The sequence below is a fragment of the Bombus vancouverensis genome, chromosome 1 (assembly GCF_051014615.1).
Source record: "Bombus vancouverensis nearcticus chromosome 1, iyBomVanc1_principal, whole genome shotgun sequence".
NCBI classification, from domain to species: domain Eukaryota; kingdom Metazoa; phylum Arthropoda; class Insecta; order Hymenoptera; family Apidae; genus Bombus; species Bombus vancouverensis.
The window spans coordinates 20090657-20111037 of NC_134911.1; the positions used below are offsets into that span (position 1 = coordinate 20090657).

A 20381-nucleotide genomic window follows, 5' to 3' on the forward strand; every position below is an offset into this window, starting at 1 on the left:
TTCGAAAGAGAAGGAAGAAACGATCGCTGTTAAGACGTGTGGGAAACTAGCCTACGGTATGCAAATGTGCGGCCGAAGGGACGAGAGAGGGGCACAGGGGTACTCAGTGCAGAAAAACGCTAACCTTCAGGTTGGCATTGTGTTCGCTTCTTATAATGGGCCAGTGGCACCGATCTTATGTAAATCGTCGCTGTGATCAAAGACGTGCCAGTTTCCTTCTCCCTCCTCGCCTTCTGATCTTCTGATGTATTCCATCGATTCGATGCAACGTTACTGGACTCCTCGACTTAGTTTTCTTTGCCCAATGAAAAAAGTGTAATTGGTCTTTACGAGCGTTTCATTTGGTTCTCACTCGAGAACTCGTTGTCTTAGTAACGACCCGCTGCTCGAACCGGTAGATTTTATTTTTACTATGGACCGCGGAATGGCTGACAGAAGATACGATTAACGGAGGGGTGAATATATTTTGTAAAAACGTTTATTGTATTGAAATGAACATTATTCGATTAACATTTATATCTTGGAAAGGAAAGGGTGGTTATGTTATGTTTCGATGTTTAAAAAGATTGCTCCTCTTCTTGATAAGCCAATTGGATGTCGATATCTCCTAAACATTCACGAAGTTCTTCGAGCACTGCCATCTGAATTTGATCAACGTCCTCTGACGGACAATATTCGTCTTCGCTGGATCTGTGAACAAGAGCACAGATATTCTTCACTTCGTGTGCTTTCTCATCAAACTGTTCCGTTGACTAATATATCGGCAGTTCTATAAATGTTTAATATATAATTGTTATAAATGTCTATTATATAAATAAATATATATATTGAAGTTCTTTAGAGAAAGTAAAATAAAAGATGGTAGCTTGCAAATAATTCTACACTACGTATAATAGAACACTATGACTTGATTTAAATTGATTTTTACAATTGACGATTCCAATTGTAAAATCTTGTAGAACTATTTTGTTACTTGACAAGTTCCTTATTTTCCGATTCTTTAATTTCTGAATTAGATAGAAAATGACGTTCATAAAGAAACTTGATACTGATACAGATGATACAGAGGCAGATACAAATATCGATATATAAACAATGAATGTATGTAGTAGACATATCTCCTGTACATTTTAACAGCTAACTTAAATTTATAGTCTGCTGATCCCATGAAAAATGATTATAAGTAAGTTATTGATTTGTTATTAATTTTGGTCAAAATCAAACGTCGTTGCTATAAATCAAGCGAAATGTGTAAATAATTATAAACGATAAAGTACGTAGATATCGTAAAATCGACCGAATAATGAAGAAATTGCGATGGATAGTGGAAATAAAAATAATCAAAGATTTGGTGAAATATAAACATCACAGGATAAAATGTACATTTAACGATAGTAAATAGTCTCTTTTCGGTCTCGTAAACTCGCTCTCTCTTCTTGTTTCTGTTTAATCGCCGTCTGGCAAACTGAAAGAGAACCTCGGTGCCGTCCAGAGGCGACATCCGGCGGCGTTTCCGCGTCTTTCCCGGAAGCTAGGAGTGCTGGGGGTGGAGACCAAGGGGTCGTCGAGGGCTGCAAGTGGGCCGAGTGGGATGAAATCGATTTTTTTTCTGCCACCGCCGGAAGTCCGAATGCTATTTCCTTAATTTTATCACGAGATGGCGCCAAATCAACCATTTACAGATTATTCCATTATTTTTACCCACGTTTCCATTGCATAATTTGGTTTATTAGATATTTCTACGAGATGAATAAGTATAGGTAATATAATTTTAAATACTCTGTCTTCCTTTTCACACGATGAATGCTATGAAATATATTTCAGACTGTAGCATAAATGGTATTAGAAGAAGAATTATTGTAATAAGTAATATACATTGATATAACACACTTAGGTGTACTTTTCTTAGTCTTGAGTATATAATGACATTCGTGTTTTATTTTCTTATGTGAAACGGTTCAACCATTAATAAAATTTATTGACCTAAATAATCGCATAGGTGGATGATTTAGTATGACTATATTTCCTAATCTAATTAGACTAATCAGTTAAGCTGGCTTCAAATAACAATGAAATAAAAGAAACCTCAATTTAAAAATTATTACATACGAGCATCCTGTGTTAGTTTTACACAGCAAAATCTAATCGTAATGATAAATCTAATGGTAATTAATATCTGTAAATAGACAATACCATCAATAATGCGCAGTGGAACTAAATAAAACTATAACATAAAGCTATGAACTTAATCGCGTTTTGCCAGAAGAAATCGTAGAATTCGACTCTAGACGAGCTTCAGAGTCCGTGGAAAGATCTCTTCTCTGGCGATGATCTCATTAGTATCGTCGCGTCTCGTATGTTTCATAAATCACAATTTCCCGTGGCGTGGCGCGTTTATTACGAGAGCCGGCAAAATTGAGAAACGGATTACCGTGTCTCGCCTTAATCATCCGGCCAACTAGACCGTAGAACAGAGATAAAAAGGAATAATTAGCATCTGTCGCGGGACATCGAAGACAGAGACATCTGACAACGAGTGCCGAAAGGTCGGGGATTTGATTTTGTACACCCCTTACAAGGCCACCCCTTGCCCACATGGGAGGTGGGGCTTCATGGTAGCCGAACGTCCATGAACCCACCCTTCGCCCAACCCAACCATACCTCCCCTACGATCCTCCCTTTTTCTCTATTTCCAGCCCTCCCAGCATCTTCTTCCACGCCATCTGCGACCCTGCCGTTCTCTACCTTCGATAGAGACGGGCAGCCTTGGAATTCAATTTCACGCGTTTCAAAAACATTCCGCGGCGCGATTATTATCGATGGCTATTTTTGTTACCATCCTCCTTTTAGCGATGGACAGTTTCGTTTATTTTGGGGAAATGTTTGGGGAAGATTACTTTGTTAAGTTTGCTGGAGGCTATGTTAACCACTTAGCTGTCTTTAACGACTATACTCGTCATGAAGAAATGGCAATACTTTGCGTTATGACGAGCCCTGTCAGTAATAAAATTAGAAAATGAAACAGTCATTTAATTACAACTTAATTCTGTACTGTAACAGCCACACATATTCTGTGTTTGACGAGTATACTCGTCATCGCTTACATTTTACGACACATTTTAGGCACACACTTTTCAAAGTTTTCAAAGAGGTCGCTACAGTTAACTGGTTAATTGATCGAATGTATTATTCAATTGGGTCACTATGATAAATAGGATTACATAGCCTGGCGTGGAAATTTTAGAAAATAATGTTAAAAAAATCGATAGGTAAAGGAAAACACTTATCGCGTATGAAAGAAAAACAAATTTGTTGGGAAATCGGTTTAAAGTAAGAAATTCTGAAGTAGAAAATTTTCTTTCATAAAGTAGCTAATAGTTTTGTAGTTGTAGGAGTTTTTAATAAAATATTATTTATACGCGCCGTTTATTATCAGCTTGAAACAGCTCATTTGAATTTTTACGTTATTAAATACATAACACGATTGTAGCAGAAAAAGGCATGAATTTTCATTATAATTTAGAATGTAAAAATTCGATGTATAAGAATGTACTATCCCTTCATACCTTGCAATTGTTACGATCGTAGGAGGAGTCGGCAGAGCAGTCAAAAAGGATCTGAATGTTACGGTGATTAATCGATTGAGGTCATTAGGCGCAGTAACATGGTCTGGCAAATCAGTATCATCTCTAGTGCAACCTGCATTGTGTATTATTTTCCAATCAATTTCCGATTGCTTGTAAACGCTGGTCAGTTCACGATAGATTAATTCCACTGCCTCATATCTGAAACACAAAACAGGTTAAGGTTATAATATTTAATCGTACGTAGTAGTTAATTGAACTGTTTGCTTAGTATGAAATACACAATTAGATCTCCAATTATTTTCTAGATATTTCGCTTAAATTTTATTGCAGCATCTTGCCTGATTATAAATTGATCGGTCGAACTTAATTCATATTTAAAGTTTGTATACATATAACGTGGTCATTGTTTTCACGTTTCCAGGAGAGAGGAAAAATACATTTTGAAAATATTATATAAATGTTAAATAAGCGACGAAAACTAATACATATTAAATAGCGTCGTTCACTATATTTCTTCACTTTATACAGGAGGAGTCTTATTAACTAACCTGTTACATCATTTTTATTATTACAATGATACTATGAAAATATTATCTTTTCAAACATTGTAGATAATTGAAAAAAGAACGTACTGCATTTAACGGTATCCAAAATATAACCTTACAGCATGATAACTACAAAGTAACGAATATCTAACGAGGAATATTGGTCAATGTTTTGGGAAAATATGTTTACGAGGAAAGTATAACGAAGACTCTACGAGTTCGACCGAGTCACAAAATTCTAGAAAACAGTGCAAGGGCAAGCCGTAAATTTCGTTAACGCGTCGTAAATAATGAAAGCAAACAAGGAAAGGGAAGAAGGAAAGGGAGAGGGAAAGGCCGAGCAATGGAAAGTTTATAATGCCCGGACGATAACACGTGGCTGCAAAAGTTGAGGCATTTCCCGAAGGCACGCGACGAAAGTTAACACGGCCACGAGACCAGTTCCGGGTGGTCGTAATTTGTACTCCGCTTTCCTCCGACCCCTCATCCGCTATCTCTTTTTCTCTAACTCTTTTATACCGGTCTCTTGCCTCCCGCTCTCGCCCTTATCTGATCATAAGTTTTCCTCGTTTTCTGCAGCTGCAATTCGTCCTGCGGCTCGGTCTACACGCTTTCGTTATCAAGGCTACTGAGATTTCACCGGAAGATTGCCGATATCTATGTTAGTAGATTACGATTTATTCGTGAAACCGTGCCTCATGATCGTTCTGGCTTGACATACTTTTTTTAGTTATCGTTATACAAATTTCCGCCATGAAAATGGGGAACTTTAACATGAATCGCTATTTCGAGAAATATATCCACTTAGTTGTTACACGAGGCTGTTACCTTTTCTATTTCAAGGCGGATAAAAGAAAGTTTAAATCTAGTACCTGTACACTGTGCATACCGTATTCAACTATTCAGGAACTTCATCGTTTCGGATAGAAATTCGAAAGTTCCAGGAGTACGGTAGGAATCCAAGAAGTCCGATAAAATCAGTCCCACGAAATTTCCGGCCAGGTACCGACCAACAGATCAAACGCGAAACAATTACGGTGTAAGGACGATCGACAAGACGAACATAATTGGGCCTGGAAGTCTTTCTTGGGAGGACCAGCTGCGTGTCTAGAAGCGATGTGCCCGTTTGCTAACGCGCTAACTGTTCATAAGAGAAGACTATCGCCGGCTCTCGCCCACTTTTTCCTCGCTGAATATTAATTATTCTCTCGAAAGGTACACCTGCCCTCACCCCTTGGACCGGACATAACCTATACATGGCTGTATACGTGTATCACGGCTCATGATTCTCGCCGCAGATTATCCTAACAGTTGTGTAACGAAGTCGGTAACAATCGGTCTCTCTAGGTTACAAAACCGGTCCCCTATGTCCTGCGACCTGTTATTCCTAAAAATGACTGAAATTCTTTAGAATACCCCATTTCCTATAGAATGCCTATATTTTTAGCATTATGAAGTTTTCTGTAGGTTTGAATCTTTTTGCATGTTATATCGATCACCTGACAGCTAAGTTAAGAGAGTGATTTTTAGAACGATCATTGAGAAACTTATCACGGATTTATGAGATTTCGTGGTTATGTTAGGGCCATTCGTTTTAAGGTGACGTGCAGGCTTAAACGATACAATAATGAAATTTTATGATGAATTCAGCAAAATTTTTAGTATTCTTGGTTCCTGTGTTTCGAACTATTAATTAGAGAGCTTAATTTTCGTGGATTGTTTAATGGGAAGTTTGTATATAATAATTTTATATATAACAGGAAGAACGTTTTATTTCTTTTTTTTTCTTAATTATTTGTTACAAAGCGGAGAAAGTATGAGTATAATATCTACTTCTTTCTGGCAAAGAAATCTTAATTTAGAGATATAGAAAATTGAGTTGGTCTATTCGGTAAAATAAGGCATATAAAAAGGTTAACAGAATGATTAAATAATGAAAAAAAGAACAAAAATGATTCACGATAACGAGTACTTAATTGCAAAGCATAGAATTATGATTTTCAATTTTGAAGCTTCCTCCGCAACAAAGCTCTACACTTGCGTCATAGAAGATCAAATTAGATAATTCAATTATCACACAGACAATTAACCTACAGTACTATTTAAAAGCGAAGCCAATTATTATTATAAATGCAACGATCCTTGTTACAGGATCATTCTCACGCGTCCCACACGACGGCTGCGCAATCCAACAAAACCTTTATCAGCGATCATTTTTTTTCTTATGTCTATCTCGAAAAGCAGATGCCACAGTATAGAATCCCATCCACGTTTTCACGCTTCTAGCTTTATCTCTATGATTCATATTTTTCGACGCGTAACCGGTTCTGTTATTCTCTGTCGTTATTTTTTCTATTTTTTTTTTCTTAACGCGGGTTCCCAGCCTGGAAGGTCGCGGTTCGGTTCAAACACGACAGGAACACACCGAGTGGAGCCAGTGAAATACAGAGAGCGAGGCGAAACATTTTAAATGAGACAGAGACAGGGACAGAGAGAGAAAGAAAGAAAGAAAGAGAGAGAGAGAGAGAATGGAGACGATAGAAAGATGAAGTGGATAACGAGGAAGGAAGGGAGATACGAAGCTGGTCCACGGTGCCACGTCGAATGAGTTAACGGACAATGGCGGTCCACGTTAAAAAAATAAAGAATGGTGGTGTGGAGGGGCGAAGGGTGGGGCCCTCATTACGAAGGGCGCCCCCGGTGTATTTGTCGATAAGGGGGCCTATATGCAAATGGTCGTCCCTCGCCAGGCGACGGAAAGAAAAAGTTTCCTTCTCTGTTTCGCCCGTTTACTCTGTTTCCCTCGGTGCACGAATAATGCCCTCTCTGACGGTGTACCAAAGTAGAAAAAGGGGGGTATAATGTATCGTAATCAGATGATCAATTATTAAGAGCGCGGCAAAAAAACAACGAGGGTTGACATACGACTGACAGGAGTGGAGCGTATCCGGATGCGAAGGGGGTCTTCGTCCTTTTTTCTTCCTCCTTTTCTCTTTTTCTCTTTTATTGCCGGCTCGGCAAACGACCGCCTCTCGTATGTAATCGATACTCTAAATTTTAGAACGTGCATCGCGAATTTCATTTTCGAAAGTCGACCATTCGTAGATGTTGGCTTTTCCAAGAATGCGAGCAACTGTGTTAAACGAGTTTATCAGCGAAAATAATGGTTATAGAAGAGGATCGAACGTTGTTTTTATATTTTTTAAAATTTTTGTTATAAACGTTTATCACTATAATCCCGTATCTTATTAATATGCCGTTACGCAGACACAACTCAGGTTATTTCTATGCAATAATTAAAAATCTTTAATTATACGTTTAAGAATATATTAATAAACTGTGTCCAATTACAATCTTTTTCTCTCGTAAGGAAATAAAGTTCTGGTTATAGGAGATTAAAGAATTCGTTCATCGTAATCGTTGTTATACTTCCCACGAATCCAGGATTAATTATTATTATTCGTTTTTTTTTCTAAATGGATAGAGTAAAAAATTCATTTAAAATGGTGTCCGTATAATGTTGTACGGAGTAGCACGATGTTGCAATATTAATGTTGCGTTTAAAGAAACGATACGTTATTTGAACACAGACATGAACAGAGCATGTTAGATGAAAGATAAAATAACAAACTTCCTGATAATAGAAAATAATTGTAATATGTAAAACATCGTTCGTTCAACAACATAAATTATAAATTACGCTAAAAATACGTCGTCATATGAAACATAATGCTTTCAACTCGTTTCTAATGTTATATTTCCTTATTATTTTAAGATTCCTTATATCTAAAATTATTTGAAATTATACTTTTTATGCCATTATAAAATTATTTGAGATATTATTTTATTACACAATTTTAATAATTAAATCATCAAAATAAACTGTTCTCCAAGTGATCAAAATCTCTACGCAAAAAATACTATCTTAATTTTAGATATTACGTTATAGAAGAACAGCTACTGTTCTACGAATTGAATTATACAAATAACATTTACATGAGAACGTACACAGAGAGATACGTTACAACGTAGGTAGAGTTTTTCATCTTCCGGCTCGGAAGATTCAACGCGATATGAAATCGTGCGCATGAACAAACATGGTTCAGGAGAAAACCCGTCCAGGACATTGTTTAGATATGCATAATAAATGTATCGCTTTCTTCGGATCTCCTGTGCATAACTGAGCAAACTTTCTAGGCATGTGCGTCGAGTACGTTAGGACAATACTCCGATATCGAGTTACCAATTTTTAATGGATGTGGATCTGGTAGCGATCATGCGTGTGATCAGAGGTAAAAGCTCATCGAGGCTGTTTAAAACACGTGCCTGTTATATGCAACGCTTTGCTTTGTAATTATAATATGCTCCTTTAACCGTACACTGTTGAAAGTGTGTAGAATGCGTGAGAAATTTGGTAAAAATCAATCTGTAATAATGTAGATGAAAATTCTATGTAATTTTTAATTAAATCATTGTTGAATATAAAAAATTTTGTTTCCGCAAAATGGGTTGTAGTATTGTGGGTAAAAAATTTATAATTTCAATCTTCGCTATATTTATAATTTAATTTTAATTTGTGAAAATTTTAGTTTAGTACAGTTTTGATGTACAAAAATTTTAAAATGTAATATCATTTTGTTTAAAATATCTGTATATTATGATACTTATGTTTTATATCTTAGTTATTGATAACTTTAAAAGGGTTAAATTTTTAAAGCGATGTTGATAACATGTAGATACGAACGTGTGCACGTAGAATCCTTCGTATTATTACTTACGTTTTCGATCAGTGACACGATCTTTAATATACAATCATTTCGAGTTAATCCCCAGGTTGTAGTTTTCTTCCTAAATTTAATGAGATATCTGAGTAAGTTAATCCCATAGCAATTTCCTACCATCTTCTTTATTACACTAATCACAGTGATTCTGGTAGAATATAAGGTAATTATCGTCATTTTAAACGCGAGGAACCATGACATTCCCCCGAGATCGCGGTGAATAATAAATCACTCTATAACAATTTAGAAATACAACTTTTCTAGTTTCATATCAATTATTTAAATATTTTCGTATACAACGCGATAGAAATTTGTATTCCAATTATTTTACATATGTATATATTATTTTAATCTAATTATTAGGTGAAATCTAATTATTAATCTTACTTTATAAACAGTAATTTCTTTTACCAGATCCTTATAATCTTGGAGTATCGAAACATCTTTTATTTATTGAGTTCTGTGAGTATTTTTTTTCAAGCTAATATACAGTGATTATCGGCATCGACTGTTAAAACTAAAAAGGACAACGATGCGTGCCCGATACCATGGATGTACCTGACTCGTGGCACGTGGCTCTGAAAACAGGACAATTTGCTGCATACTCGCAGGTAGCACGAATATATTTGGGGTTGCGGCAGGTATACGCCTATATATCGAGGCGATTGTAAGGGGTGGCTTTGCCAATCAATAGATATTCATCCCCATCGAACCATCGACACCATTGTCGATACACGATGCATTCAGCTGCAGTGTGGGACACGCAGGTTGCACTTTGATGTACCGTACACCGAGTTAAACAGATCATCCACAGATCGATCGACACAGGTTCTTATATTTTCCAATTACTTTTTTTTCTAACTTAAGTATGTTATCAAACTACTAGAAAATGTGATAGTCCGCTAATGTTATTGTGCTACTTGCGCTAGTTATTTTTCATACAAATCTCTCCAAATTTCTACGTTATAAAGATCTAAAATTACTCGGAAACGACGAATGTCCAATTATTCTAAAAAGTTATTACGTAATAATAACAGTTTCACATGGAATAATACTCGTTAAATGTAATGAAAGGGGAACGAGAGAAGGAAAGGGAAAGATCATTGTCATATGTTTTTATTCTGCCAAACCAAAGACTAATTGGCCAAAATTTGCTTCCTTATGGCACTGCCATTGAACATTTCAATCTGGCAACGGAACTCCCTTAGGCCCCTCGGCACGAAATTAATTAATTAACGGTCGATTCGACATTGACGACGACTGAGAATACGTGTCGTGCAAAATCGTCGTACGAACGTTTTCCCTGCATTGGTACACGGAACGAGAGAAAGAGGGTGAAAGAGGAAGAAACAGGGCGAACGCAGTGAAGGGAGGCTGGTTTTAACCTCTGCGTGTCCCGCTGAGCGAAAATTTGCATACACGTTCAGGACTTAATTAGGTTACGCCTAGAAAACGGGTTGAAGTTCACACACTTCATTAGAAATTCCAAAGGGCCGTTTCGTTTTGACGTATGCGCCTCTCTGCTTGTTTTTCTCCCCGTTCGCCATTGCCCCTTGGTTCCTTCGCATCCTTGCCACGATAATTGAATGCAGAGCCTTGTGACGGTATTAAAGATTTATTTTCATCATCGCTGATGTTTCTTTTCATCCTCGATATAGACCGTAACTAGCAGTTTATTTGCATAAATTTTGCTCGAGGGAAACGAAGCAACCCTTCTTCTTCGAACGTTTCTTGATAATTCCACAACCGAGATAGAAGTTAATACGCCGTTCCGAAAACGAAGATAAAAGAAGCTCAATCATTAATGGTACTTGGCGATGGTATAATTAAAGAATTTTGCGGAAAAATTTCCGTGAAACGACTTCTAGATCGATAAATAAGACGAGATATCGGTGATGCGAAATTTTCGCCGGCTAATGTCCCCGTGAAATTTACATGGCTGCCAGGCGAGAATATTTAACGAGACGAGAAACACGAGTAACATGATACGATGTGAACCGCATCCGTGGCGCACGTCGTCGCTATTATTGCATTTGCATTTGCATAAAATCGGCCCCTACTAATTATAAATTTCATGCGGTGTAACCGTGTAAGGGTGCCTATCTTCCGGATGGACGAGACACGAACAACGCGATTCTGATGCGCCTTAAATCAGAGCCTTATGCAAATGATATCCTGCGTGCCCAAGCATCAGCTGTCTTAACCTATTCCTAGACACGATCTCGTAAGAAATAAAAATGGATCGACCGTCATCCGTTCGTAGAAGGGTCATAGGGCAAAGGGTCTCACGAGAAAGGTATACCAAGTTGGCAGGAACTCGATCTCGTTTCGAATCGACGCGGGAGCAGAACTCTCAACAGAACGGTGTCTTAATTGCGAGCGCGATCGACAATTTGTACGGGAACGGCTTAACGAACTTTCCCTTTGTCACTCGTCCCTATCGATCGCGGTTGAATACCGTCGGGGAGTCGGTGGTAATAATTTTTTAAGAACTCTTCACTTCCTGGCTCCGTCTCCACCCCACCTGCATCTCTGCGGTCGCGATTCGTACAAATTGCAATTTAACAGTGGCAAGAAGGAACTAAAGAGCCAAAGAACCGAAGAAAGAAAGAAAGAAAACGGTGGCCGGTTCTTTGCTTTCCCCGAGGAATTTTATCGAGAGACGTAATCCCGAGGAAGCAGGAGGCGCGGGGTCGTTTAATAACGTAATTAGCCCGAAGGATCTGGAATTTCTGCGGCGGATCGGGAATAAATTAATGCAATTATCCTTGATCGGGGGCGACCGCGAGTGGACGAAAGGGGTGGAGTAGTTCAACTTGCTCCTTTCCATCCCCTTTTTTTTTCTCTTCTCCCTTGGTCGCGACACAAGTCTACCAATGATTTCGCCTTCCTCGTAACTCATTGTCGCCATTCTATTCTTTCTGAGAGAGTTCCCCGGAGTTTTAAACCGACGAAAAGCGAGCCCGGTTTTGGTCTACGTTGCGGACGGAACGCTTATTAACATCTCATCGATTCGACTCGGCCAATTAACTTACTTTTTTTGTACGCCGCTCGAAAGCTGCATCCTCGAACTCGTTTTTAAATGAATACTCCACGGAACCGGCCGCCCCGCGGGTGGTTTCTTTAGTATGCTAAATATCCCGCCGTACCGCCCCTGGGGAAAAACGTAAGTTCCTAAAACGCCTGACCATCGGTTAACAGTCGCGTTCTTTACGTTCTTTTCTTTTTTGCGAATTTTTTTATTTCTATTCTCTTCCTTTTGGAGGAGGTTTTAGCTTTCCGTGGCCGAAGCGCGTAGTTACGGTCAATTATTAAGTTAACGACACACGTCGACGTAACGTGTTCCCTGAATTGCTTCACCTGTACGAGACTTTCATCGTAAATATTCCGCTTTGTAAGTCTGATATTATGCAAAACGATTCTCTGCTTTTTGCGCTTGCTATGCCGCTCGATAGACAGATACACTTTGTGAATATAATTTTTTATGAATTAATAGTGCTGGGTTAAAAAGCTTCTCCTTGGTTTGTGATCTACGTGTTTCCTATGAATCTGTAATAATCTTCTTTACGGTGACTAATAATTAATTAGGCGAATAATTATTAATGTATTAAGTTTTTGTTTCTCGATTATTTACTAATTTTTCCTCATTGTTAGTAGTAACTTTCGTGCAGAGGAAAAATGTTTCCAAAAATTCAACATGTCTGATTGGTTTTAGTGGTTTAATAGGATTTATCAAGGCATGCGACATGCAATATTCACGAACTTGTGACCTCCTACAAAATGAAACCATTATTTTTGCACATCGTTTAATTCGTCACACCAAGTGTTTCAAAATAACGCTCTCCTTGAAGAATTAATGGAATTTTTAAATCTTTGTCACTGCTCTATTTACGGAAAATATATTATAAATTTTCAATAATGATATTAAATTTGTTTGATATCAAGCAAATTTTTATAAGAATATATTTTCGATACCTTACTTTACTAACTGTACTTTAACTACACTATGCGATATCCTATTGTTCAATTCAGAGAGACACAACCTATATGTTAACATTTAAAAAATTTTTCCTCCAGAATAATTGTTTCATAAATTAAATATTTCTTTCATGCAATATATAGGATTTCCCATAAAGTTTCTCTATAAATAAAATCCACATAATCATGTATGTGCGCGCGCAAATGATATCGTATCATTCGTTCTTTTTAAAATAATCTATAAAGATAGAAATAAAGAATTGTTCGAAATTCATACCTTATACATGAAACGAGTATGAGAAAGCATACAACAGGGGGTGCTCAAGATATTCCATAGCGTGTATAATCCGCAAACTTCCCGCCCTCGTCTTTGGACACTGATCTGATATATGTATAGAACTCTAGAAACGATTCTCTTGAGCGGTAGATCATCGGTTAGCGACGTGATCTCGCACGAATTAACGGGCCCGCATAAGAAAAACGATGCTCACATGCACGACCGTGTGAGTCATGGAAAAAAAGAAGAAAAATAACGAGAAAGTGGGAGAAGGGGAACTAGTATAATTCGTACGAAGGGGCACGTCTTCCGTTCTTCTTTCGTGGATGGGACTAGATTCTCAGGCACGGGCATGTGCAGCTATGCAAATGTACATAATGTTCAGGAACGTAGTCTATTTTTAGTCACACCCTATAGCACCAATTTAATTTGTGGAGCGATGTCTTGATGCTTGATGATTTATTAATTCGTATGAAGTGTATATAAAGTAGCATTGAAATTTGAACTTAAGGAAAAGGAGATATTTATATGTTCTTACGTGCCTATAGGTTTCAGTTTTAATTTATAACAAATTAAGATGCATATATTGAGATATGCGTTAATAGTTATTACATTTAGTAGAAAGTATCAGATTGTTTAAATAATTGTATTTTTCTTTCTTACGGATCGTTAGCTTCTTCCTTAACAAATTTTCTTATCCCACTCATCATACTTCAGGAAATGAGTGGTTTAAAGAATCATTATCTATCACACCTTTCTTTGTTCTCGATTCCAAGTGTCTTTCTTGAAGTATTCGTACCAATATCAACTACCATTTTACAGTTGAACACACGTGTGGCACGATTTGTAACTTCCATAACATTAACCAATTCGTTTATAATCCCAATCCATTTCACCGAACAACGTTTTCTGTTCCTACCCCTCTCCATCTCAAATATCAAAAATCAAGCAAGGAGAAACTTAACAGAAACTGCTGATTTAGATCAATGTATCTTATTTCGATGAATTTCGTCGAGTATCGTGGTATCGAGAACGCGGCGCGGAAATTGGAGGAATCGACGCGACAGATGCGCCTCTAAATCACGTCCCTGGGAAAGAAAGAGCCCTCAAGGTGGCCGTGCAAAGGGCCCATTACGCGAACCGGCCCCGGAACAAGAAAAAACGACACATTGTGATGCGATGTATGCGCAAAGGGTCGCGCCGTGGGACTAGAACAAAGCACCGCGATAAAAACTGGGCATAAATCCGAGGGTCCGACCATCCAAGGATGAGGAGGAGGAGGAGGGGACGGCCAGGGGGGCCAGTGGGGGCCCTTAACGCTTTCAAACCTGGTCCAATACTTTCAGTCATCCGCGCGTATTCGAGCTGCGTTTCCGCTCGTTTCTTCGCTTCTCTCTTTTGTCTCTACCGCTACGTTTGCACACGCGATCCGCGCGATCCTCCAGCGCGATAACGATTCGCTGCGATCGTTACTCGTCGTAGCTTTTGTTGCCTTGGTGTGCCTCCTTTTACGCTGCCTTTCAATCCGCGAATCGCGAACGGAATTGTTCGACGAGGTTTTGTGAGAATTAATTGCAAAAAAGAAAAAATGAAATAAGTGAGAAGGATCGAAAAATTATTGTGGCGTTTGGAAAATGGAGACTACTGAGAACAGTGGGAGAAATTGAGGATGACGTATATTATCGAATATAGTAGTTGAAGTATTGGTTTGAGAATTCTTCGGAACTTCGCTGTTGTTTAAATAAAGTGGTGTAAAGATAAAAGTGCAAAGAAGAAAAGGTTATAGATTACGGGTATGAATGAAGTGTATAGGGTTTTTTCGTCAAGTCCTAAGATCCAGTATTCATAAAAGACTTTTTGCGCACCTTGAAGGTTCCACGTGGTCCAGGCAGGTCTACAAGGACATGGACCGGAAAGGAATCAAGATTCGTGGGATCTCGAGAATCGAAAACCGGAATGATCTTATCCCCTCTTGTTAGATTTGCACGCGTCTGGTCCAATCGTGGTTCCACCTTGGGCCTGAAGCGACCAGTTTTCGAGCAACTCGCGTTCGGTAAACCTGTTCTCTGATAATCGTCGCGAAAACAAAGAATAATATTTTTCGTTATGGTGTGGTATATTTTTACAACATCAAATAATTCGGGACGATTTTACGACGTTTAACGTGTGACGTAAAGAAGGTGCGATAAAACTGATACATAAAATAACGTGTTATTTACGTTGGTGTTATAATACAGAGGTATTCAACATGTTTGTCGTTGGGGGGGGTGTTTCGCAAAGATGGCCGCTGGTACGTCGATGGCCATGCTACGGGGATCTGGAGCATTGGGGCAGTTCGAGATCTCCACCCCTGTTCGTAGGGCGCAAAACTGCGAAGGGTGGTCAGACGTTTCAAGAAGTTTGTGTCCTTAAGTAGGGAACGTTTTAACACGCTGTTTCGAAACATGTGCCATAAAAATACTACAGATATTAAAATATTCGAAGGGCATCTTCCGCGACATATATTACCATCGCTGCTACTTTAATAATCCGTAATACCAATGATTTATAATAATTTATAAATACATCACTAGGATAAAGTACTTGCAATTTTCTTCAGCAACATCGCTGCTTCGCCGTGAACGATCTTTCGTTTTTATTAGCGATAAAAGAAGTGATGCTCGAATTGCCCGACTAATATCTTCGTTATTTGTTGCATGGATGGCAAATATTTCCCGGAACGCGTAAAAACAACGTCGATATTAAATACGCGAGTTACGCGTGGAGATAGCGAGTCTACCTGGTTAGCCGGGGCTTTCATCCCTCGCGATATAGGGAGCGCGTCTCGAGAGAAAGAAGGGGAAAAATAGTACGAGAGGGAGGAAGATAGAGAGAAAGAGAGAAAGCATAGCCGCGTATGGATTTGCTTGGGACCGTTTCAAGGGTGAGGTTAGACCAGGGCGGTTTGAAAATGATGAAAAAGCTTCTTGCGTCACTGTCAGCCTCTGTCACCCATCCCTTTCGCCCTCTCCTTCCCTCGTCACCTACAGAAGAACCTGCACCCTCGCCCCTATCCATCTTAATATTATTATTTCATTCCGCGAGCCCGTTTTTTAGAGCCTTCTCTCTTGCCCTTCTTTCTCTCTTCTTCTCTTCTTCCCTTTCCTCTCCTCTCTCTTTTTCCCGATTTAATCGTACGAGTACGAGTTCGACCTCCGTTCCCTTCACCGTGAAAACCACCTACCGCCCTTACCCAGCCCTGGAACCAATCCACCCCCGTCAGGGGACACCCTCCACCTTCCGGAGCACCATCACTTACGGATCAATAGGGTATGGAAGATAAACGCACCTAGAGGGGAACCAGAGGGGCTGTCGGTCGAAAGGAGGAGTAAAAAAGAGGAAACGCAAATGGTATCCACGCTGACTCTCTATCTCTTGTCAACAAGCTGTGGGAATTGTCTTGTTGCTGATGCTGTCGCTGTGGCTTGCAGTTTCCGTGTTAGTCGCTTTCGTGTTTGATGTAGCTATTATAGGACTAATGGAATCGTTGATCAATGGGTATAGTATAGTACTTACTAGGAACAAATCATTTCTCTTTTTCTATGTCTAGTTAGTCTTACGTTTCCTTTTTTTTCTTGTTTTATGTAGAACAAAATATGAGAATAAAAACAAAAAAAGGTTGTTGTGGATGTCGACTTAATGTAGTTTCTTCGCACATTGTTTTCATGTTTGATGAAGTTGTTGTGAAATTGATGGAATTATCGATTAAGAGTATCATTGAACAGCTAATACGACATCGTTGTAGGAGAGAATCTTCTTTCATTTCTATGGTTACTTTTTACGCTTTCCTTATTTAAGTATTTTATACAGGATAAAATTGTTTTGTTTGCTGACATTCTCGACGTGGCTTACGCTTTCTGTGCTTCTCGCTTTCGTGTTTGATGTAGATATTCCGATACAGATGGAACTATTGATCAATGAATATAAAATATTAAAAAAAGGAAATCTTTTTCCTTTTCTACAGTTGTTTTTTAATTTTCTTCTTTGAACGTTTTATATCGTATAAGATGTGAAACTTGTTTTGTGATGCTGATGTACTCGCTGTAGTTCGTAATTTCTGTGCTTGTCGCTTTCAAGATCAATCGAGTCAGTCAATACAGCACGATAACACGAAGAAGTTTCTTCTCGTTCCTATAGTTATTTTTTACTTCTTATATATAAGATGTTTTAATAATATTCTAAATATCGAGTTCGCAAATTGGCAGATGACTCGATTATTTGGTCCTACATTTTCCTCGCTATCTTGCTCATGAATATTCACGAGGTTGCAGCAGGTTTTTAGATTCTCGTTAAAAAGTATCGATGTTCCCCGGCTGTGGTGGAAGAGGACCAATCTCCGTATCAAGACGAGCCCCCGAAAATATATATTTAGGGCGAATCGCGTGACGTTATCGCGAGTATCTCGCATAGAAACGAATAGGAAAGGGGGAGGGAACCTTATTCAACGTCATTTCTTTTATCGATGAACCAGATGAAGCCCGAGTTCTCTCCTCGAAGAAGGAAATCGTTAGGAGAGCGACATGCAAATTCGTTCGAAAGTTTCGCCCACCTCTGGCTCTCTAGCACCCTCTGGGCAAGAAAAGCGGGACAAGGGTAGGCAGAACCCTCGAAGAAGACGAAAGAGTACGCCGGCGACGAAGAAGAGGAAGATAAAGAAGAGAAGGTGGTCGCGAATGTTTTCTGTTTCTGGCTGCTGGCGATTTATGCGCTCGAAATCGTATCGCCCCTGGAAATGAAACGACGAGTAGGAAGGGCAACGACGCTTCCACGCAAGAACTGCGGGTGATCTACGTGAGATGTTTTGTCTTGAGAAAAATTAGAGATTAAGAAAAAAGTAGAGAGGCTAAAATATTCTTAAGAGAAGCTCTTGAAGATCTTGAGTATCGTTTTTTTTTTTTGCTTGTCTTCTGGTTTAGAAGCGACTACTACGACGAATGTGATACACATTTTTAGATAGTGGTAATTACGCGAGTGTATAGGTTTGCAAAACTTCGAAGAGAGTTTTGTGCGAAAAATATTAATTTTTCCAGTTGATTAACACGATGAAAAACGATGTTTAAATTGTTTGCTTTGATTTCCTAGACTTGAAGTATTTTCGTATTATCCTGTGATATATATCGAAGAGTATAGGATACGATTGGAATCTCAAAGTCGGTTCAAAGCTTACTTGGTCGAACGTTCCGTTAGCATCGCAGCGAAGATCAAAGAAACAAGTTCTCTTTGTCTTCTGTCGAGGGTTACTTCGAAGAGTAGCGAATATTAAAATCTGGGAAATGAAATTTTGAACACGCCTTCAAATGTTCATCTGCAAATTACTATCCCTATATATTTCATCTATACTCGCTTCTTTGTCAAACAAGAGATACGCTATTCTTTTCGTTGTTTATTCATTAATCGATCGTATGATATTCAACCAGATACCGAATAAATCTTCCAATCATAGCACCGTATGAATTCGCACAAATTCGTTTCTTTTTTTGTCGATTTCGAGACTGAAAATGCGAGAATCTGAGAATCAATTGGACTCGTCGTAAAAATAAATTTCACGACGGAAAAATGATGCTCCTATCAGGTGGGGGTGGAAGGGGGGGGAAGTTGGTGGGACTGCGAAGCATTCAAGGGCTGTTTATAGATAACAAATTCTCGCGGTATCCAATTATTTTGATATTCCACCCTTCGCATAAATCTCGTAAAATGCGAGATAACGCAGTTTCGGTCTGCGGGCACAAACGCGAAATCGGGCGCGAGCCTCGTTTTTCAAGCTTCGTGAATTTTTATCGCGCCGCGGCACTGCGTCCGGTGGCGTGTGCCATATTTCCCCGGTCACCCGATAGATTTTAGGCCAAGCAAAAATATTGTCAAGCAAGATAAAGTACAAGGGAAAAAGTGGAGGACAAAACAAAAAAAAAAAAAAAAATGAAAAAAAGGAGGAATAAAAGGACAGAAAAAAGAGAGACAAAAAGGATGAAGGAAACAATGACCGGTCGGTTTCGGATCACCGCAGCCGCCTACCAACTTCTACCTCCTCCTCTTCCTCTTCTTCTTTCCTCGTCTCTTCCTCTAGCTCCCCTTCTCGTTTTCGTCTTTCTTTTAATCGGCCGCGTGCCGTCGGCACAGGGGCGGATGGCAATATTCGAAGCGAACCGAGCCAAGCCAGTTTAATATCAGCAGATCGAGGCACAAATGAATATTCATTAAACACATTTTTCCGATTTTAATTACATCCCCTAAGCGGATCTGGCCTGGGCTTACGCAGCGGTTCCCTTGGCTTCTCTCTGCCTTTCCTTCTCCCATCCGTCTCTTTTCGCGCTTTTTTTCCTCCGCTACTTTCTCTTTCGTCTCTGCTCCCGTCCTTTCTTCGCCTCTGTCCATCTCTACTCTACCGTTCCCGACCTTATCATTCGTCCTTTCATTCGCTGTCCCATTCTCGCCAGTTTCCTCGGTCTCTTTGTAACCTATACGTATTTTAATGAAATCCACCGCGGTGCAAGAGCAGCGAATGCCATTATTAATATCACCAGCCTTATCTTTCAGCAGTAACGAAAAATTACTTTGTTATTAATTCCAATGTTCGACTCTACCCGGTCCATTGTTCGAGTTTCGCTCGTCGAATGAAATTGACGTGATCAGAGTATCGAATTGAAACGCTCATAGTTGGAGAATTTTCTTTCGAGTCGCAATTTAATTTAAGGAAGAAGAAGAAGATAACGAGAAATGTCGAAGTGTTAAAGTATAGTTGTCTCTTCGTTCGATGTCGTCGATTTTGTGCCTCGGTAGTCTAAGCAAATTTTCTCCGTTGCTTAATGCGAGCCAAGTGTACAATTTCACGCTGTTTGGCTTCTACTTGGTCTTCTAATTTATCAATTTCGATAATTTTGATTACTAGTCGTTGAATTCTATCGTTGCATTTCTTCTTTAATCGAAGTTTATATTATATTAAAATGCAATGTGTATTATCAATACCTTTTCGAAGCTAATAGTCGCAAGGTTCTATCATTTTTAAAGTCGCAATATAAGTCACATTCGAAAGAATTGAAAAGTTACAGATATTTTCATTCAACAGAAAGCTAGAAAGTTGTAGATCGTTTCATTCGATAATTAAAAGTGGCCTTTCGTTCCAATTCCATTCGACCACCGTTTGTCACATAAAATTTAAACTTTCAATACGTGTATC

General features: G+C 38.9%; 1 protein-coding gene across 1 annotated transcript in view; it reads right to left on the minus strand.

Moving 5' to 3' along the window:
• Positions 1 to 462: 462 nt before the first annotated feature.
• The window catches only part of MESR6 (misexpression suppressor of ras 6), a 419881-nt gene continuing 399962 nt past the window's right edge, over positions 463 to 20381 (minus strand). The window contains exons 4-5 of the mRNA XM_033337922.2: positions 3567 to 3785; positions 463 to 690 (exon numbers count right to left, since the gene is read on the minus strand). Coding sequence (XP_033193813.2) covers positions 558 to 690; positions 3567 to 3785 — 352 coding nt within the window. The 3' untranslated portion in view covers positions 463 to 557. The remainder of the gene's footprint in view (positions 691 to 3566; positions 3786 to 20381) is intronic.